Genomic DNA, 18,937 nt, shown 5'->3' on the forward strand with positions numbered 1-18,937 from the left:
CAAGATTTCCGTTTTTGTTGTGCCTCTGCCCTAGCGTGGGTGGGTCAGCAAGTCAGACGAGGTATTTCAGAGGGACGAGGAGTGGCTGAAGAAAACAAGCGGGAGGTGATGGTGGTGAAGGCTGGCGTGCTGTTCAGAGCCCGTGGTCAGGGAAGGCCTCTGTTGGGGGACCTTATGTGTGGTGACTGGGATGAAGTGGGAGGTGGTCTCTGTGAGGATCTGAGTGCCACAGCCCTCAGGTGGGGACATATTTGGCTTGTTTGAGGACTGACTAGAGGAGGATAAAGGGTGGGGGGGGGCAGCTAAGTTCAGGTGAAGGGAGTGCTGAGAAATGGATGGTTCAGGATAGACTTTTTAAAGCAGGACTCGTACTTGCTGATGGGTTGGGGGGCTGAAGAGATGAGTCAAGATGATTCCAATTTTTTAGGCTTGGACTCCTTTGTCACTTGTGGAACCATTTATCAGGATGAAGAGGGTGGGGATGGAGCAGACTTGGCATGGGGAAGGAATCAGTGGTTAGGTCTAAGAAACTTCTCAGATGAGCAGGAAATATCAAGAAGTTAATGAGATCTAAGAGTCTGAATGGAGGAGGCCGCTCGCCTTAGGCACAGACGTGAGTTATCAGCATATAGGGATGGCTTTTAAAGATTTGAGACTAGGGGAAATTATCTGGGAGGAGGTGTGAGTGTAGGAGAGGGCCTGTACAGCCCTAGGGCTAGATGTGAAGAGAAGGTAATCAAAGGTCATCACTGAGATCAAGCTCTGAGCCCTCCAAGTGGTCTCTCTTTTAGCTGAAGATAAAATGTTAAATCGTTATATTGTCTTAAAAGTTCTTTGTATCCCCATGAGTACCCTTCTAGCTCACCAGTCAGCCACCTAGGCCTCCTTATTTTTCTAACATGGCAGGAAGGCTCATGTCCTAGGCCCTGTACATCTGCAGTTTGCTCTGTGCATAATGCTTTTCTCCCCACAATCCCTTGTGGTGATGAGTGGGGAATGCACGCAGGTACCTGGTGAGTAGAGCCAGCTACGTGTCCCTCACAGCATGCAAGGAGTAGTCCTTTTGGAGGGAAGTTAGTTCAGTGTGTAAAGTAAGTTTTGTTTTCCATTTGAGCAATTTCTCCAAAAGTACTCTTGTCCTAAGGTAGGGTAGGTGGTGAATATAATCTGCCTAATCTAAGAAATACGTTTTAGTTCCACCAAAAGTATTTTTTATTATACTACGAAAATATGAGACGTAGCAAAACATCATTTGTAAGCACCTTGTAAAAGTTCAGGGATCTGTCACGGCTGGGAGACCCATCCGTGAACCTCTTGATCTGGTTGTCCCCTGTATCTGACACAGTTATTGAGTCAGTTTAACCTTTGGTTCATTAATTTGATTTCAGACCCTGCCAATTATTTTTAGACTCTGGAAATTTACTTTTAAAAATCCAATTTGAGTTTCTCTGAGTGGGGTCACCAGAAGGGAAGAAACGATAATTGTGTAAAAGGATTCTTCACTTGCTGTTGCAATTGCATTTTCAAAGCAGGTCATTTGGTTTGCAGCTCCTAGATTGAGTTAACCCAACTTTGGCAGAGAGGTACCTTTACTAGTGGACTGTCCTACTGCAGCAAGGATTCCCATGTATATTCTGCCCTCCATTTTAATTACAGTGTGATATATTATCGTTAATTGTGTGCATTTAGAAGTAAATAGTAGCCACTATTATTAGGTACCTTTTATGTGCCAGTCACTCTGCTTAGCGTTAAGCATGTGCTATCTGAAATCTTTTTTAAAATCCTGAAAAAAGTAACTTCTCATTTTGAAAATAAAAGAACAAGTTGTATTAGGCACCTTCTTGGTGCTGATGATATCTCATTGACTTTGTCTGCCTATCTCCCAGTGGTCCGTGTCCTCATGATTTAGCAAATGCAGGCACATGGTGGATGCACAGAAGTAGCTTATTGAATGAAGCCCAGAGAGGCTTTCAGCGAATTGCCCAAACTCAGTGAGCTAATAAGTTACAGAGCAGAGATTACCCTGGAGCCTATTTCCTTGGCACTTTCCAAACAACCTCTGAACGTTTCTTGATGTGTGATTTGAAAGGAAACTGAAAGTGTGGTTCCAATGTGCATTTTTGTTTTATTGTAGCTTTACCACTCCTGAAGGCCCTAAGCCCCGTTCTAGATGTTCAGACTGGGCAAGTGCAGTTGAAGAAGATGAAATGAGGACCAGAGTTAACAAAGAAATTGCAAGGTATACATTTCAGACCACTTTGAAATGTTATCCATCGTCTTTTTAATTATATATTAAATTCAAAGTATGTCTTAGAGTAGTGGTTCTTAGAGGTCTGGTCCCCAGCCCAGCAACATCAGCAGTTTCTGGGAACTTATTAGAAATGCAGATTCAGCCGGCTCTGTGGCCGAGTTCGTCCGATCTGCTGCGGCGGCCCAGGGTTCGGATCCTGAATGCGGACGTGGCACTGCTCGTCAGGTCACATTGAGGCGGCATCCCACATCCCACAACTGGAAGGACCTGCAACTAAGATACACAACTGTGTACTGGGGTGGCGGGGGGAGTTTGGGAAATAAAGCAGGGGAAAAAAAAAAAGATTGGCAACAGTTGTTAGCTCAGGTGCCAATCCTTAAAAAAAAAAAAAAGGGAAGATTGGCAACAGTTGTTAGCCTAGGTGCCAATCTTTAAGGAAAAAAGAAATGCAGATTCTCAGGCCCCTCCCCAGGCCTGCTGACTGGGAAACTCCAGGTGGGGCCCAGCCATGTTTTAAGAAGCCGTCCAGATGAGTGCGCGCAGTGAAGTTTAAGCACCACCGTCTTAGTGGCTGTCCTTCTGGGACGGCAGTAGGTGGGAGGTGGTACTGCTGGATCGCAGAGGACAGCCATGATGTGCTCTAACCTACATGCTGGGCGCGCTCACCCCAGCAAAGTGCGTGGAGGTGCTCTCCTCAGGTAGCATACTCTTGACTGACACCTGGCTAAGGTAATAGCTCGGAAATGCCAGAGCACAGGGAGGGCTCTCTCACTTGGGGTCTGTGAACTCCTTGCACTTGTACCCAAAATTGTTGTGTGTATCCAAGTTCTCACCAACTCCAAGCCACTTCCCTGATTCATTACGGTTCTGATGGTGCGTCCTTAACCACTACTTACCTCCCTTGATTAATTCTTGTGTTTTTAGGCTTTTCTCCCCTTTGATATCTGCCATCTAACCCAGCTGAATGAACTTAGAGTTAAAATATTGTGGCTCTTAAGTAGTTGAAGTATGTTGAACCAAGACTCCGTTAGTTCTTAATTCTGATGAGAAAATGTGTCCTCAGTGTCAAGCAGGGCCAGACTGCCTGCTCTGCCTCTGCAGTGGTTGGTAGTCTTTATAGTTGCCTCCTTTGGAAAGGGACGGGCACACAAGGGGGTTGGTTATGATCACTCAAGGGGCCACTTGATTTCGTTTAGGCATCAAAATGTATGTGTGTGGGTAGGTTGTATGCCTGGGTAGAAAAAGTGGACCGGGAGTTGACAGACGTGGCCTCCAATGTTTTGAATGAGTTTTATTTATCTAGATCTTGATTTTTCCAACTGAAGTTAGGATGTTTGACTTGGTCTATGCAGTTTCTGTGTTCTACTCACAAGGCTCATCATAACTCTCAGCGTACCTATCTGTCCTGACCCCCGTCACCCCTTGCCAAGTACCATCTGCAGCTCTTAGGCCACACGGGGAGACCCCTGTCTGTCGTGACCCTCTCGTCTTGACCCTCCTGTTGGTGGACCCCTCTTTTTTTCCTCAGTTGTCTCTGAAAATTGTCCTCTTTTGCAAAACAGGCCTGCTCTGTTTTGGGTCACTCTGTTGATTGCACCGTTTCTGATCGAAAGCTGCTGGTTTTAGAAACACCCAGGTGATTTGACCTGCTGAAGATGGTGGTCTGCCTTACTTCCCATCAGGAAGGGGGGTGTGAGAATTCAGCTCACTGTACTTCAAGGAGGGTAACACACACTACACATCAGCTGTCTGAAAATTTGAGAATGGGTTTGTCACACGTAAAGCCAGTCTTTGTCAGCTGGGGTTCCAGAGAGCATGAAGCCTGCAAAAAATGATTTGAGAGACTAGTTTCTCAGTTCTCACAGGATGGTACATAATCAGTGCTGTTCCACGTACACAGGAAATAACTTAGTTCGTTACTTTCTGATGTCCAGACTGCACTGGATGCCACAGCAAACTTGAGAGAGGTACAAGAATTTTAGATTTTTGAAGGAGACACAGTGATCTGGACATCTTTTAGATACTTGCATGAACTTCTAGCTTGAGATGGTTCATGGTTTCAGTGTTAGCTTGCAGTATGCTCCTTTGGTGACATACCTTTGCAAAGCTGGGTTTTGGTAGTTCTGTGATAGAAGGCAAATGCCTCATGAAGTCCGTGAGGCGCAAGACAGGGTGGGGGATGTTCATTCTCTTTTCAAGATCAGAGAAGGTGAGCAGTGCCCATCAGGCACACGTGTCCCATTAATAAGTAATTGTGGTATTAGAAATAAACTTTTTAAATTCCCACGTATGTTTATTTTTTTCAAAAGGCTACAGGGTTTTGGGGGTGTAAATTTCAAGGTTGTTTGGATCTCACTACTTAAACTGAAAGTGTTAGGGTGTCTTTGGCCCAGAGCCCTCTGCGGTACAGACAGTGGCGCCTGAGGGCATTGAGGGAGGAGTGTTCTCTCTCAGCTTGGTTGCTTTAAGCACTATGTGATCTGGGCAAATAACATTTATCTTCTTATAAAAGAAGGTGACAGAGGGAGGTTGAAAATACAGTCATGTGTCACCTAACATTTTGAGAAATGTGTTGTTAGGGGATTTTGTTGTTTTGCAAACATCATAGAGTGTACTTACACAACCTAGATGGTATAGCCTACTATACACCTCAGCTACGCGGTACTAATCTAATGGGACCACAGTGATATACGTGGTCCGTTGTTGACCACAACATCATTATGGGATGTGTGACTGTAAGAGAAACAACATGCTGTTACCCTAATCCACTTACCCAGACCACACCTCTCAGGAAGAAGGCTATTCCTAGTGGCTGTCTTTTAGCTCTAAGAGCATTAAATGTTAACTTTTTTTTTTCTTTTCTGCTTTTTCTCCCCAAATTCCCCCAGCACATAGTTGTATATTTTAGTTGTCGGTCCTTCTAGTTGTGGCATGTGGGACGCCGCCTCAATGTGGCCCAACAGACAGTGCCGTGTCTGCACCCAGGATCCGAACTGGCAAAACCCTGGGTTGCTGAAGCGGAGCATGCGAACCTAACCACTTGGCCACGGGGCTGGCCCCTAAGTTAATTTGTATACGTTTTTAAAAACAGCAACATTTATTTTGTTCCCAGATATAAAAGAAAACTCCTCATAAATGACTTCGGGAGAGAGAGAAAATCATCATCGGGAAGGTAAATGCCATAGAAATGTTTCTTTTCTAATTGTGAACACAAAATACTGGTTGTCTCAATACCATCTACTGACTGATTAGTCTGTTCTTCACTGATAGGAAATATTGTATCATGTACTAAATTCCCCTATATACAAAGGTTCTGGAGTGTTCTGGGGTTAATATGGTTTGGAATCTAGAGGACAAGTACTCCTTCATTATTGTGTTTCAACATTTTCTTTCATAATCTTAATTGGGAGGCTTGTTCAGTTGTTAATTTCATTTTCTTCAGTTCTGATTCAAAGGAGTCTATGTCTTCAGTGCCAGCCGACTTAGAGACGGATGAAAGTGTCCTGATGAGAAGACAGAAACAGATCAACTATGGAAAGAATACCATTGCTTATGATCGCTATATCAAAGAAGTCCCAAGGTAGTCTCGTTGCATTGGCATGTCTTGATCAAGTCGTGTGGCATTGTAGTCTAGAGAGTTGCTTACAGGGCAAATCTGATTCTGGGAATAGTTCACACCTGCTAAGAACTGTTTGTTAATGACTTTCAGGTGCTTAGGTAAATAAACAAGAATGATTGGTGACTGAAAAACCAAGGACATGAAGATTTTAAAACGTAACATTTTCATAGTTTAGAATTGTTAGGTAACATTTTAGTCCTCAAGCAGTCTTGTAAATGGAAAGTTATTAAAATACATGATGGGAAAAAAAGTCAAGTTCAAGTCACATATTGTGAAGATGTTACTGGAGAAAAAATGAGCATTGCCCCATTTTGCACAAGCAGCATGCTCTTGCCTGTCATGCTTCCTCACACACAGAAGGATACAAAGAAGGCTTTAGAGAGTGCATCAACTTTTCTTGGCAGAATTGGGATTCGTGTGTACTTTTCTGGAGCACAGATTGCAAAAGAATAGTAGAGTCAGAGAGGTAGTGCTTTCTTATACGTGCCTTTGCTCAGTTTGTACAATCTCAGTTGATTGATAACTTTTTAATAACACTGATCTCAGAGTTTGGTTGTCTTCAAACTAATGCGCACATGTGAAGGGCGTGTGCTAGGGTAATCTTTTTCTCTCCCGCAGACACCTTCGACAGCCTGGCATTCATCCCAAGACCCCCAACAAATTTAAGAAGTATAGTCGACGATCTTGGGACCAGCAGATCAGACTCTGGAAGGTGGCTCTGCATTTTTGGGATCCTCCAGCTGAAGAAGGATGTGATTTGCAAGAGATGTATGTCTTCATTGCATTCTTATCCGTGACTTCTGAGATGCGTGTGGTGACTGACATCGCTCTGTCACTTGTGTGGCAGGTTGTTGTGGTGTCAAGTCTCCCTGGGAGTGCTCAGGGAGCAGAGCAGCCAGTTATCACAACTGCTTGTCTGTTTTCTCTGTGCAAGTGTATAAAGCTGGCCGGGTGGGCTCTGGAGGGAGGAGTGTGCTTTCTGGATTGGATTTGCTTTTTGTGGCTAGAAACAATAGAGCTTAGCAAACCTAGAAATAAGTGGGTTTTTGTTGGTTTTTAAGATAAATATTCTAAAAAGTATTGGAGTAATTGAACTATGGAAATTAAAGGCCTTTTCTTTAATGAAGGAAGCCTTTTATCTTTTCTTTATTGGTTTTTAAATTTGTGCCTAGTTGCAAAGATCAGGCCTGAATTTTTGCCACATCGTTAGGATTCCGGTTAAACAAGGAGGTGGAACAAATGGTCTTGCACTTACCTCCCTCTGTGTGGTATCTCTTCTCATCTCCTCTGTTCACCTGAGCCTCTCTCTCTCTCAGAGACACATTTATTTGTTCAACAAATATTTGAGTTTCTGCTTTGTGTTGGGGAAATTTATTAGGAACTGTCATGTTTGAAGCAGTTCCTAACATGGTTTTACAAATTTGGCCTCACGGATGTCGTACTGATTTTTTTCCAGTGTGACACTATTGTCGCATTCTCTTTATAAGTAGAAAATTGGAAAAATGAATGATGATGTGTACTGTGGTTTGTTGCAGTGTTCATCTCATTCCCCCCAAATTGGTCTTATTATTGATGCTTGTACTTACAAGGATGCTCGTGGATGTGTATAAGTAGTTTCTCTGCAGTTGAGAATGGGCTGCTTGTGGTGCGCCCTGAACCAGGCGAATGTTTTCGCCTGCAGTGACTGCCACCAGCTTTACATCTGTGATCAATTTGCAGCGGTTCAGTGCGGCACATGGGGAGTCACTGAAAGCTGTTCCGTCCTCAGAGAGCAGAGGAGACACGTGTCTGTCCTCCTGGGGCAGCGTGGTGTTGATGGCGTTTGTTTTAATGAACAGACTTGGAGAACTTTCCTGTGCCCCGTGTCTCCTGGCTGTGTTAGGTGGTGACTGACACGCCTGTTTGGCTTCACTTCACAGACATCCTGTCGACCTTGGGGAAATGGAGACGGAATCCGTGGACAGCAGCTCCGAGTCCCAGGCGAGCTCTCAGGATAACTTCGTAAGTACCTTTCCTCGGTTCTGTCTCTTAGTGTGGGTGCTTCACGTTAGTTGTTGACAATATATGCCACTTTATAAACTGAAGTTTAAGCTGAAGTTTGATTCTAGTGCTTATGAAAAAGGGACTCCTTACCCCTTTCTCTAACATCATCGAAATGTCAGATTTGATGGAGTTGCTAGGTAGTGGCCTTAATTTAAGTTTTCGTTCAGTCCAACTAACCAGTCCTACCATTTCCATTTACACGTAAAAAGCCTTTTCCCCTCTGGTTCCAGCGTCTTCACAAGCATTGTCACTAGCATTAATTTTAGGCTGTATACAATTTGTGCTGGTGAATTGCTAGTAGAGGAATCATCTGCTAATTGTTAATAAATAAAGGAATGCTTTGTGCCTAGGAGTTTTCCCCACATTTGCCAATTTAAAAAAATTACATGTTTTTGAGAAAAAACTTAAGATTAAAAGCAGCGTACAGAATTGCTTCATCTCCATTTCTGTAGTCACTGGTTGGGTGCATGTTCTCCAGATTTTTCTGCATGGGTACAAGCAAACACACATCAGCAGTTTACAATAAAAGGGTCCTTTTATTTTATTTATTTATATTTTTTTGTGAGGAAGATTTGCCCTGAACTAACATCTGTTCCCAGTCTTTCTCTCTTTTTTTTCCCCAAAGCCTGAGTACACAGTTGTCTATCCTAGGTGTAAGTCATTCTGGTTCCTCTATGTGGGATGCTGCCACAGCATGGTTGATAAGTGCTGTGTAGGTCTGTGCTCAGGATCTGAACTGGTGAACCCCAGGCTGCTGAAGCAGAGCTTGCGAACTTAACCACTTGGCCACAGGTCTGGCCTGCCTTTTATTTTATAAACGAGACTACCCCAATATTTACATAGGGAAATATCCAGCATATTAAGTGAAAAAATAGGTTAAAACCTATAGAACACAAATATTTGTTGTGAAGTACTCATCCTTTATATAAGATCATCCTGTACTGTTTGAACAGTTCAGAAGCTTATAAAACAAACGTTTATAGTTGCCTTTTCCTGCTCTCCTTTGATCTGTGTCACTCCTGGTGAGCCTGGTGCATGTCCTTCTAGTCTCGTGGAACATCTGCACACCACACACTCTTGTTACTGACAGTGTGTCACTGAGAGGTTAGAAATAACATAAATGTCCAACAATAGAGGAATGGTAAAATTATGTTGTTATTATAAGGAATACAACTGTTACAGATTGGTTTTGAAGACTAATGACATGGGAAAATTGTTGAGATAAATAACAGGATATTTAATGAGAGGATGATCCTAGTTTTGTGGAATTTACACATAGGCAGGACTAAAAAGAAACCTATGAAGATCTCAGCAGGTCATATCCTCAGTTTGGATTAAGATTAACCCTTGTCCCATCTCAAGAAATAGATTCTGAACATGCCACTTGCAGTATCAGAAGTTAGAGGGAGATGCACAGGCCTGAGGGGCCAGGGAGGGGGCTGAGACTGCACAGTTGTGTGCAGGGAGCCAGACCTTAAAGATGAGAGGCAGGGGTCCTGGTGGGAGATGCTGGGGGCAGCCACAGGGAGGGGTGGCTCAGAGACAGCTGGATGTGCAGAAGGAGGAGAGAAGGCTGGGTGAAAGTAGGTATTTATTTAGTACAGTGGACACCCAGTAGACAGAGACTGTCTGTCTGTCCCAGTGTGTGTTGCTTAACTGCTCAAAAGCAAGCTGCAGGGTGGTGGAGCTTCACCATTGAACACTGGACACAGCCACGATACAACTATCGTGCCCAAGAAATGTAACATTGATAATGTGCTGCTGTCTAATAAACAGTCCATATTCAGGTTTGTCAGTTGTCCCAATAATGTCATTTTTACGAATCTTTTTTTTTTTTTTTTGAGGAAGATTAGCCCTGAGGTACTGCCAATCCTCTTTTTGCTGAGGAAGACTGGCCCTGAGCTAACATCCATGCCCATCTTCCTCTTTATACATGGGACGCTTACCACAGCATGGCTTTTGCCAAGCAGTGCCATGTCCGCACCCGGGATCCGAACCAGCGAACCCTGGACTGCCGAGTGGAATGTGCCAACTTAACCGCTGTGCCACCGGGCCGGCCCTTTATGGATCTTTTTGATCCAAAATTTAATCAAGGATTATGTGTTTAAATTACTGTGTCTCTTAATATCCTTTAGCTTAGAATAGTCTCCCTACCTTTCCCCACTGACACTGACTTTTTATTTTGAAGAGTTCAGGCTAGTTTTTGTAAAGTGATATATTCCTCAATTGGGAGTTGTCATATTGTTTCCGTAAGAATTAGACTCAGGGGCCGGCCCCATGGCCGAGTGGTTAAGTTCGTGCGCTCCACTTCGGCAGCCCAGGGTTTTGGTGGTTCAGATCCCGGGCAGGGACATGGCACCGCTCGTCAGCCCATGCTGAGGCCGTGTCCCACAGAACTAGAGGCACTCACAACTAGATTATACAACTATGTCCTAGGGACTTTAGGGGAAGAAGAAGGAAAAAAAAGATTGGCAACAGATATTAGTTCAGGTACCAATCTTAAAAAAAAAAAAAAGAATTTGATTCAGAGTAAACACTTTGGGCAAGAATATTTCGATGCAGGGGTGGTGTATATCAGTTTGTCCCACTATTGGTAATGTTAAATTTATAACGTGACTTGGGTGGTATCAACCAGATTTCTCTATTGTAAAAATAGAACTCTTTTTTTAACATTGATTTAGAACTTTGGTTTTAGGTCATATAAACATACTTCATCTGGTTTAAACTCCCTAAGTTGTAAACTGACATTTGAATGTATGACCTTCCAGTTAAACTTTTTTTTTTTTGGTGAGGAAGGTTAGCCCTGAGCTAACAGCCATGCCCATCTTCCTCTTTTATGTGTGGGATGCTGCCACAGTATGGCTCAATGAGCGATGCATAGGTCTGCGCCCGGAATCCAAACCCACAAACTCTGGGCCGCCAAAGCAGAGCACGTGAACTCAACCACTGTGCCACCGGGCCAGCCCCTCAGTTAAACTTTTTCAATGAAAAAACCAAAACCTGTTCATTAAAGCAATCCAGAAATATATTGAACTAAACGCTGTCACCTCCTGTCTTGAGAGTCACTGTTCAGCCTTGCCTGGGCCTTCAGCATGCGTTCTTAGAGAAGGTGTACGTGGCGTACACATCAGGACTTTGTGTTCTTATACTGGGCCTTGTAAATAGTATGTACTGTCCCTTTGATGGTATAATTATTAGGATCCCTGCTGAGCCGAAGTGAATGCACAGACCTTGACGTGCATTCTCTCACATGGTTCCTGGAAGTTGTGGGCTGTAGGAAGCGGCCCCCGTTTTTGAGGTGAGATAGGCTCGGCCCCAGTGCTAGAGCTGAACCGGCTCTGCCTCGGTTTGATGTGGTTCTGCTTCACAAGTCCCAGTAGGTGACAGTGTGCATCTAGTCTACACAGCAGCTCCTGTTAGAGTTGAGTGGCTGCGGCTCAGAGGCCTTCAAGGGTCAAGTGGTTTCTCATTGTAGGGGGTGAGGGGCAGTGTTAGTGGGTAGGAGTCGACACATCCAGCTGAAGTAAAGTTTGATGTTATCCTTCAATTTTAGCTAGCTAATTGCTTTGGATTCTGTCTTGTGTGTTCCAGCATTCATAGACCCTTGCTGGTAAGGATCGGTCTGGGTCCTGGGGCACTGCGGGTGTAGGAAGCGGTGCTCAGTCCCTCGGTGGGGCTTAGCAGCCTTGTGCTTAGTGCCTTCTGTATGTCTGAGGAACTAGCCATGACCTGGGCTTCTGTTTTCTAGGATGTGTACTCTGGCACACCCACCAAAGTTAGACACGTGGACTGCCAAGTGGGGGACGAGTTTGATTTGGAAGCTTGTCTAACTGAACCCTTGAAAGACTTCCCAGCTATGAGCTAACTGGGGCCACCTGGAGGCCACTGAGAACAAGACTTGCCTCCACCTGTCTGGGTGGAGGGCCAGCCAAGCATGTGTCGTGCATCGTAACTGGATGGTTTCTGTTAATAGTTTGTTATCTCATGGTGAATTGTTATTCTTGCCTTATTTTCTTAAGAAACGTTAATTTTATGTATAGTGAGTGTATTTTGCATGTTTTAACTTGTAAATGGAATTAAATCCAAGAAAAATTGAACTTGAAGCAATCTTGCAACAAACTTAATTGCTTAATTCCTACCATCTTTTAAGCTAACCTGACAAGCATATTTTAACTGGTTTTCCACAAGTATTTTAGATATTAAGTTGCCACTTACCAGATGGCTGGTTTGGATTTAACCATATATTCATGGGACCAAACTAGCAGCAGCTTTCTTTGAAGCATTCTCAGAATCAGACACCTTTAATATTTTCATGGAAACTTAATTTTTGGCCTTTCATCAATATGTCAAGGTGGCTTTTTTTTCCTCATATAGAGCACTGAATAGTCAAAGACGTTAAATTGAGCTGTTAATGGATTTTATGTAAGTTATACAGTCTTAATTTGGTACTTGTAAATAGCACTCAGTAGGCCTTCTACCCATAATACTCCAAGAGTTAAGGCAGCAGGATTTAGAAAGAACTTTTTTTTTTACAATCGATTTTCCATGTAAAATTGCTGTAAATGATAATGTGTACAGATTTCTGTTCGAATATTCAATTGTAAACTTCTTGTTAAGACTGTTATGTTTCTGTTGCTTTTGTATGGAATGACATTGCAAAAATAAAAAGAAAAGAACCTTCTTTAACTGATTTATTACATTGCTGGATGGGCTAACTGCCGTGATTCCTGTGTTTGGAGGGTTCGAGTCAGCATCTGACTTGATCATGTGGCGCTGGAGAGGATGGTGCATGGTGGTGAAAGAGTCATGACCAGACTCATCAGCCCCACCGCACCCTGTGAGGGGACCTCGTTTGATAGGTTCAGAGCTCCGACGTGGGATCTGGTTCGAGCTGGAGCCAGATGCAGAGCTCGGGTCAGTGCGGGGCCCAGCCACATTTGATGTGTGCTTTCCTTAGACCCAGGGTCTTCTGGTTGAGGGAAGTGGATGCCTAGCAGACTTACATAGGAAGCCGGGGACCTAGGCTTGATGCTTATTGAGCAACTAGAGTGACAGGGCCTTTCTCTGTCTCCTGAGACAGACCAGGGCTGCACAGTCTACCCTGGAGCCCAATGAGCACTGGACCTGGGTCCCCAGGGTCTGCCCTGCCCATGGCGTGCCTTCCGCAGTCATGCACTTGGACGCTCACAGCTCTCCTGCAGACCTTGCCACCAGCCACGGCCATGGCCACACGCCCCAAGGACGCTCCCTCGGAAGTGATGCTGAACTCACTTCAAGCAAGGGATGAGCTTTGGCAACTTCGTTCAAGTTGTTTCAAAAGGGCAGGAACATTTGCTCATTTAACACATTTGTTGAACCCATACTGTGTGTCAGGCACAGTCTAGCAGTCATTGGGGACACGGAGGAGACTGAGTGTCCCAAAGTCTGCAGTCACACTCTAATGGGGACAGAAGACAACATACGGTATCAGATTAAAGGGTAAGAGTAGAGAAGGCTGTCGGATGTGGGGAGTGGCTGGGTGGTGGGAAGTTGCAGTTTTTACGGGGCAGTTGGGAGATACCTGATAAGGTGGCATCTGAGCAATCGGGTGCTCTCGGGGGAGAACATTCAGCCCAGAAGGCAGCGAATGCAAAGGCCCTGAAGTGGGAGTGTGGTGAATAGACTGCCAACCAATCCTCAAGTGGGGGAGAGACTGTAGCTGGGCAGTGGGCAGGAGTTGAAAGGACCTTGAGAAAGCCTGAAGAGCTGTGAGGAGAGTGCTAGCTGGTGCCTTGGGGCTTTGAGGAGACTTCCAGTGAGGGTTGGTGGGAAGGTGTGGGAATACTGGGAACTGCACCAAAGCAGACCCTTGCTCTGTAGTGACAGGAAGTAGCAGTACTGTTGCATGCGGTGTGGTGGTGGGAAATAGAAAGTGTGACTGGTGGACGGGGTGATCTAGGTAAAGATTTCCAGGCAGAGCGCTGACGGCACCTCTGGCTTCCTGCTGCTTCTGAAAGGCAAGAATAGAATGCAGTCTGTACAAAGGCTGAATATCATAATGTATACCTGAAACTTACAGTGTTAAAGGCTAATGTGACCTCAATAAAATTGTTAGAGTAATATTTAAAAACTTGTGGCAAGAGACTGGTGATGTTTACACAAAACCGTGACTGTAATTAATGCCACCAAATGGTACATTTAAAAGTGTTTAAAATGGCAAAATTTATGTTATATATATCTTACCACAATAAAATAGGTAAATAAAAGGTGAGAGTAGGGAAGCTAAAGGGAGGAGTATTTAACATGAAGGAGTGGCGCTTACTGGTCTCAATTATTCTCAGCCTTTCCAGATGGCAAACAAGACTAACATTAAAAAATGGCTTTGAAGCAAAGATCAAATCCAGAGGACAGCCAGGAAGACGATCTATAATGAAGCTGAGGCTGTGGATGGAAAATGCTTTGTTAAGAATTTAGGATGTTGACAGCCTTTCCATCAAACAATAAGACTTCTAAGAAGCTTAAGAGCTTGTCCCTCAGTAGAAGCCCCAAACAGAGAAGGGCTTATTTGAGGAGACCTGTGCATGTGACTTTTGTCTAATAAATTGAACCCCAGTAAGATTCACAGGAGACTCAAAGCTTTTGAAAGAATTATATTGGCAAAAACTGCCAGTTTGGACTGAAAGGGACAGGCAGTATGAAACGAAAGAAGACTTTGGACCCTCAGGATTCTACTGGCGGGAAGCAGGTTGAGAAAACTACACAGCTGCAAACACAGGCTACATTTCATGGAAAAAGAAAGATAATTCAGAGGGCGGGACTAGAAGTCCAGAGGCAGAGCCAAGAAGCATGGAGAACAGCTGATGGAACTGCCGTGGCCAGTGCCTCCCATGTGCCTCCCCTCTCTGCCCGCCCATCTTTGGACAGAGTGTCTGTAGCACTTAACCCAGGTCTGGCCCGTTGTCCCGTGTGGGGATGTGGCGGGGGCAGGGGACAAAGGGCCGATAAGTTGTCTCCTTAGTTCAGGGTCTTCAGACTGAGAGCAGCTCCACACCAGGAGCTGTGCTTATGGAACTCCATCCGAGGAGAGCCAATTTCAGTGACGAGATTCTGGACTTAGGGCTGGTGCTGTAGTGGAACGAGACTTGGATTCTTTGGGAGGACTGTAAATAGTGTGTGGCCCTGCCAGAGGGTGGACTGGGTGGTCTTACAGCAGGGCGAGGAGCCTGGGCTGGCTGGAGGAGGGGGCAGTGATGGGTGAAGTCGGGGTTGGGGTGTGTTACAGTGTGGACTACAGCTTTCCCCTGGGTGGGGCAGCAGCCGCGGAGGTCTTAAGCAGAGGCCATGATATCTGACTCAGGGTCTGGAAGAATCACTCTGGCTCTTAGCTTTTGCTTCACATTTAAATTCTTGAAATGTTCTTAAGCACCAAGGAAATCAATCTTCAGACTTTAGTTCTTGCCTTTTAATGCTGTTAACATAATCTAGTATTTTCTGTATGTGTTACAAATAACCATAGGCTAGGATTGAGTTGTCTTTATTCTTGACTCTTGTACATCGAACCAAGAAGTGTCAGAACTAAATTAAGTTTGTCCAACATGATTAATTCTTCACAGTTCCAGGCTGATTGCTATCTTGTTCCCCTTGCTAATTCATTTTCCTATCTTCCTGTGTATAGACGGGGTCAGCTTATCAGGGTTGTCATCCTACATCCCCCAACTTACTTTTTTTCATGCATTGTGAAGCCGTTCTTGTTTCTTGCTGGTCCATCAGGATCCTGTCCTCCAGGTGCTCTTTTTCAGCACTTCTGCCTTCAAGTTGCTGATTCCGCTATCCTTTTGGTGGGGAGATGTCGACAGAGCCTGCCCGGTGAGTCAGCAGCCTCTGCCTGAACCAGAAGCCTGCACTTTTGGCTTTCTGGACCCGTGAGGGTGGCTCTTCTGATTAACGGAGAGGTTACAGGATTGTTTTTTTCCCCACGTGGGCAAGTTTGAAAGGTCTGCCAGGTAAAATCACGTTACAGTAGTTGGCAAACCGGAAGCCACTTGCAAATGGATGTGTTAGCTGTCTTCTTTGGACTTGGGTTGGCTCTGTGCGTATTTGGGAGGAGGGGAGAAGTGAGCCTTTTTGATCATCAGTCTGCATATTAACTTTGTGTTTAAGAATCTTGAGGGTTTTTTGTTTTGGGTTCTGTTTTGTTTTTTGGCTTTGTTGTCATTGCTGTTGTTTTGTTTGCTTTTTAACATGCAGGCTTTAATTGGACCTAAGCCACTTTGTAAAACTTGCACTTCAAAGATGCATGTAGAGTATTCCAGAAAAAGACCCCCTCGGAATAGGAGCCCGGAAGCAGAGTCTTCAAATGTTGGCACGAAGGGCTCAGTGGCTGGCGTTCCACCAGAGGCGCCGACTGTGTGCGGTGCCCCTAGAGCGCACTGCCTGGCCTGTGGAGTGTGGAGTGCGGAACACAGACCTGCCATCCAATCCCGGCTCTTAGCTGTGTGATGGGGCCTTCACGTCCCCGTCTAGAAAACTGGAATAATAACGTTTACCTCATAGGATGGCTTTAAGGATTAAAGGAGAGGATGAATGCCACATGCTTAATAATGCTCCATAACGGCAGCTGTTATGGTTGCTGAGGGCCCCATTTAAAGCGTTGACAAAGCCCTGCACGTCCATGAATTCCTTCACTAACAGGGAGCATAGGGATGGGCTTCAGGCAAGAGTAATAACAGCAGGCACTTAGGAAGTGGGAAGTCCACTACAGAGGCTTAGCTGCTCCACGGAGGCCCAGATGTGGTCGGGTCTCCCAGGGAGGGGTCCTGAAGCCCTGTCCAGTGCATGCTACTCCCCCATGTGAACACCAAGGTGTGCGAGGGCCATGTAGTATGTCCCCCAATGACCCCGAATGTGATTTTGAAAAGGGTTTTCGGGTGTGACAGCCATCAATGCACTTGCTGTGCTCTTTAGGGAAAAGGCAGAATTTGAGTCTCCAGAGCCACCTCCCTCCCCTCCTTAGGAAGAAGTGCCAAGGAGAGGCTGCCGTTGGTAAAGGCAGGTGGAGCAAGGCTGTATTAGTTATCTACTGCTGCATAACACATTTCCCCAAAACTTAGTGGCTTATGAGAACGGTATTTATTGTCTCAGTTTCTGTGACTTAGTTGGGTCCTCTCATTCAGGCTCTTCAAGGTGTGGCTGGGGTCTCCTCTGAAGGCTCAACTGGGGAGGATCCATATCCAAGCTCACTCACGAAGTTGTGGGCAGGATTCAGCTCCTCACAGGCTGTCGGCCAGAGATCGCCCTCCCTTCCTTACCAGGTGGGCTTCTCCATATGGCAGCTTGCTTCATCAGAGCAAGCAGGCAGAGAGAGCAAGAGCGAATGCCAGCAAGAAGGAAGTGACAGTCTCTCATTACCTGATTTTGGAAGTGACACCCTGTCCCTTTTGTTGGTTAGAAGCAAGTCACTGGCCAGCCCACTCTAAGGAGAGGGGATTACACAAGAGTGTGAGTACTGGGAGTGGGCCCCTTGGAGCAGTTTTAGAAGTCAGCCCACTGCAGAAGCCCTTTCTCCTGAGCAAGTGGACATCCTTAGGCACAACTCTGAACTGCAGCCTGAATCTCACACGGCACAGAGTTAACTTAGAATGTCCCTCAGACTGAAAGGTCAAGTACAAAATTACAAAACTTGTAGAAAGTCATGTGGGATCGGGGGCTAGACAGAGTTCTTAGACTTGGCACCAAAAGCATGATCCATCAAAGGAAAGTTAAACTGGACCTCATCAAAATGAAAAACTTTTGCTCTGCCAAAGACCCTGTTAAGCGGATGAGAAGGCAAACTGCAGACTGGGAGAAAATCTTTGCAAACCACATGTCTGACAAAGGACTTGTATCTTTAATATATAAAGAACTCTCAAATCTCAACAGTAAAAAAAAAATCCAATTAGAAAAAGGATAAAAGACATGAAGAAACATCTCACAGAACAGGATGTGCCAACAACTGATGAGCACATGAAAGATGGTCAACATCGTTGGTCATTAAGGAAATGCAACTGAAAACCACCCATCAGAATGGCTAACGTAAAAAATAGTGAGGACACCAAATGCTGGTGAGGACTGGGAGAAACTGAATCCCTCATGCATTGCTGGTAGGAAGTAAAATGGTACAGCCACCCTGGAAAATAGTTTGACAGTTTCTTGAAAAACTAAACATGCAACTGCCATATGACCTAGTAATTGTACTCCTGGGCATTTATCCCAGAGATGAAAACATATGTTCACACAATCTGTGTGCAAATGTTCATAGCAGTTGTATTTGTAACAGCCCAAACTGGGAACAACCCAGATGTCCTACAACGGGCGAATGGTTAAACAAACTATGGTACATTCATACCATGGGATTCGACTCAGACTCAGGGCAGCACGCGGGGTCCCACAGGGATGGGCAGTGTCAGTGTCAGTGTCCTGGTTGGGATAGTGTACTGCAGTTTTGCAAGATGTTATCCTAGGAGGAAATTATCATTCATGAAAACTTTCCTGAAACATGAAAGATTTGAAACCACATATTGAAAGAGCACACCACATTCCTGAATATATTGGCCCAGAATGACCAACACCAAGACAGTCTAGCAAAATTACTGGAGTTTAAAGAAAAAGGAAAAAAATCCTTTGGGCATCTTGGAAAAAAGCACGTTATTTATAAGAGAAATATTAGCTTATCAGACTTTTTGACAATACTTTATGCCAAGAGATAATGGATTAATATTTTTAAGATATTTGCAGACAGAAAATGTGCGCCAGGGAATTTAAATCCAGAAAAATTGCTTTCAAATATAAAGGACTGTGAGACGAATAAGAGGAACTTCAACTAAATTGGAGTCAGGAAGGCCTGTAGGGGGAGCCCTCACACATCGTCAATCATACCTGCCAGGAGGAGATGGACCCTTGCATCTCTTCAGGAAGGAGACCAGGCCACTGCTGAAGGAAGACTTCTCTACCCACCTGGCAACAGCACAGCCAATGAGAAAGACCACAGCTCAGCCAATGGGAAATGC

The 18,937-nt window shown here is 44.8% G+C and overlaps 1 protein-coding gene across 1 annotated transcript in view; it reads left to right on the plus strand.

Annotated features, from left to right (window-relative positions):
• Positions 1–12,594, plus strand: part of SLBP (stem-loop binding protein) — an 18,047-nt gene extending 5,453 nt beyond the window's left edge. The window contains exons 2-7 of the mRNA XM_046655795.1: positions 2,090–2,239; positions 5,364–5,423; positions 5,694–5,831; positions 6,489–6,638; positions 7,790–7,871; positions 11,662–12,594. Coding sequence (XP_046511751.1) covers positions 2,090–2,239; positions 5,364–5,423; positions 5,694–5,831; positions 6,489–6,638; positions 7,790–7,871; positions 11,662–11,778 — 697 coding nt within the window. The 3' untranslated portion in view covers positions 11,779–12,594. The remainder of the gene's footprint in view (positions 1–2,089; positions 2,240–5,363; positions 5,424–5,693; positions 5,832–6,488; positions 6,639–7,789; positions 7,872–11,661) is intronic.
• The last annotated feature ends 6,343 nt before the right edge of the window (positions 12,595–18,937 follow it).

The sequence above is a fragment of the Equus quagga genome, chromosome 3 (assembly GCF_021613505.1).
Source record: "Equus quagga isolate Etosha38 chromosome 3, UCLA_HA_Equagga_1.0, whole genome shotgun sequence".
Classification (NCBI taxonomy): Eukaryota; Metazoa; Chordata; class Mammalia; order Perissodactyla; family Equidae; genus Equus; species Equus quagga.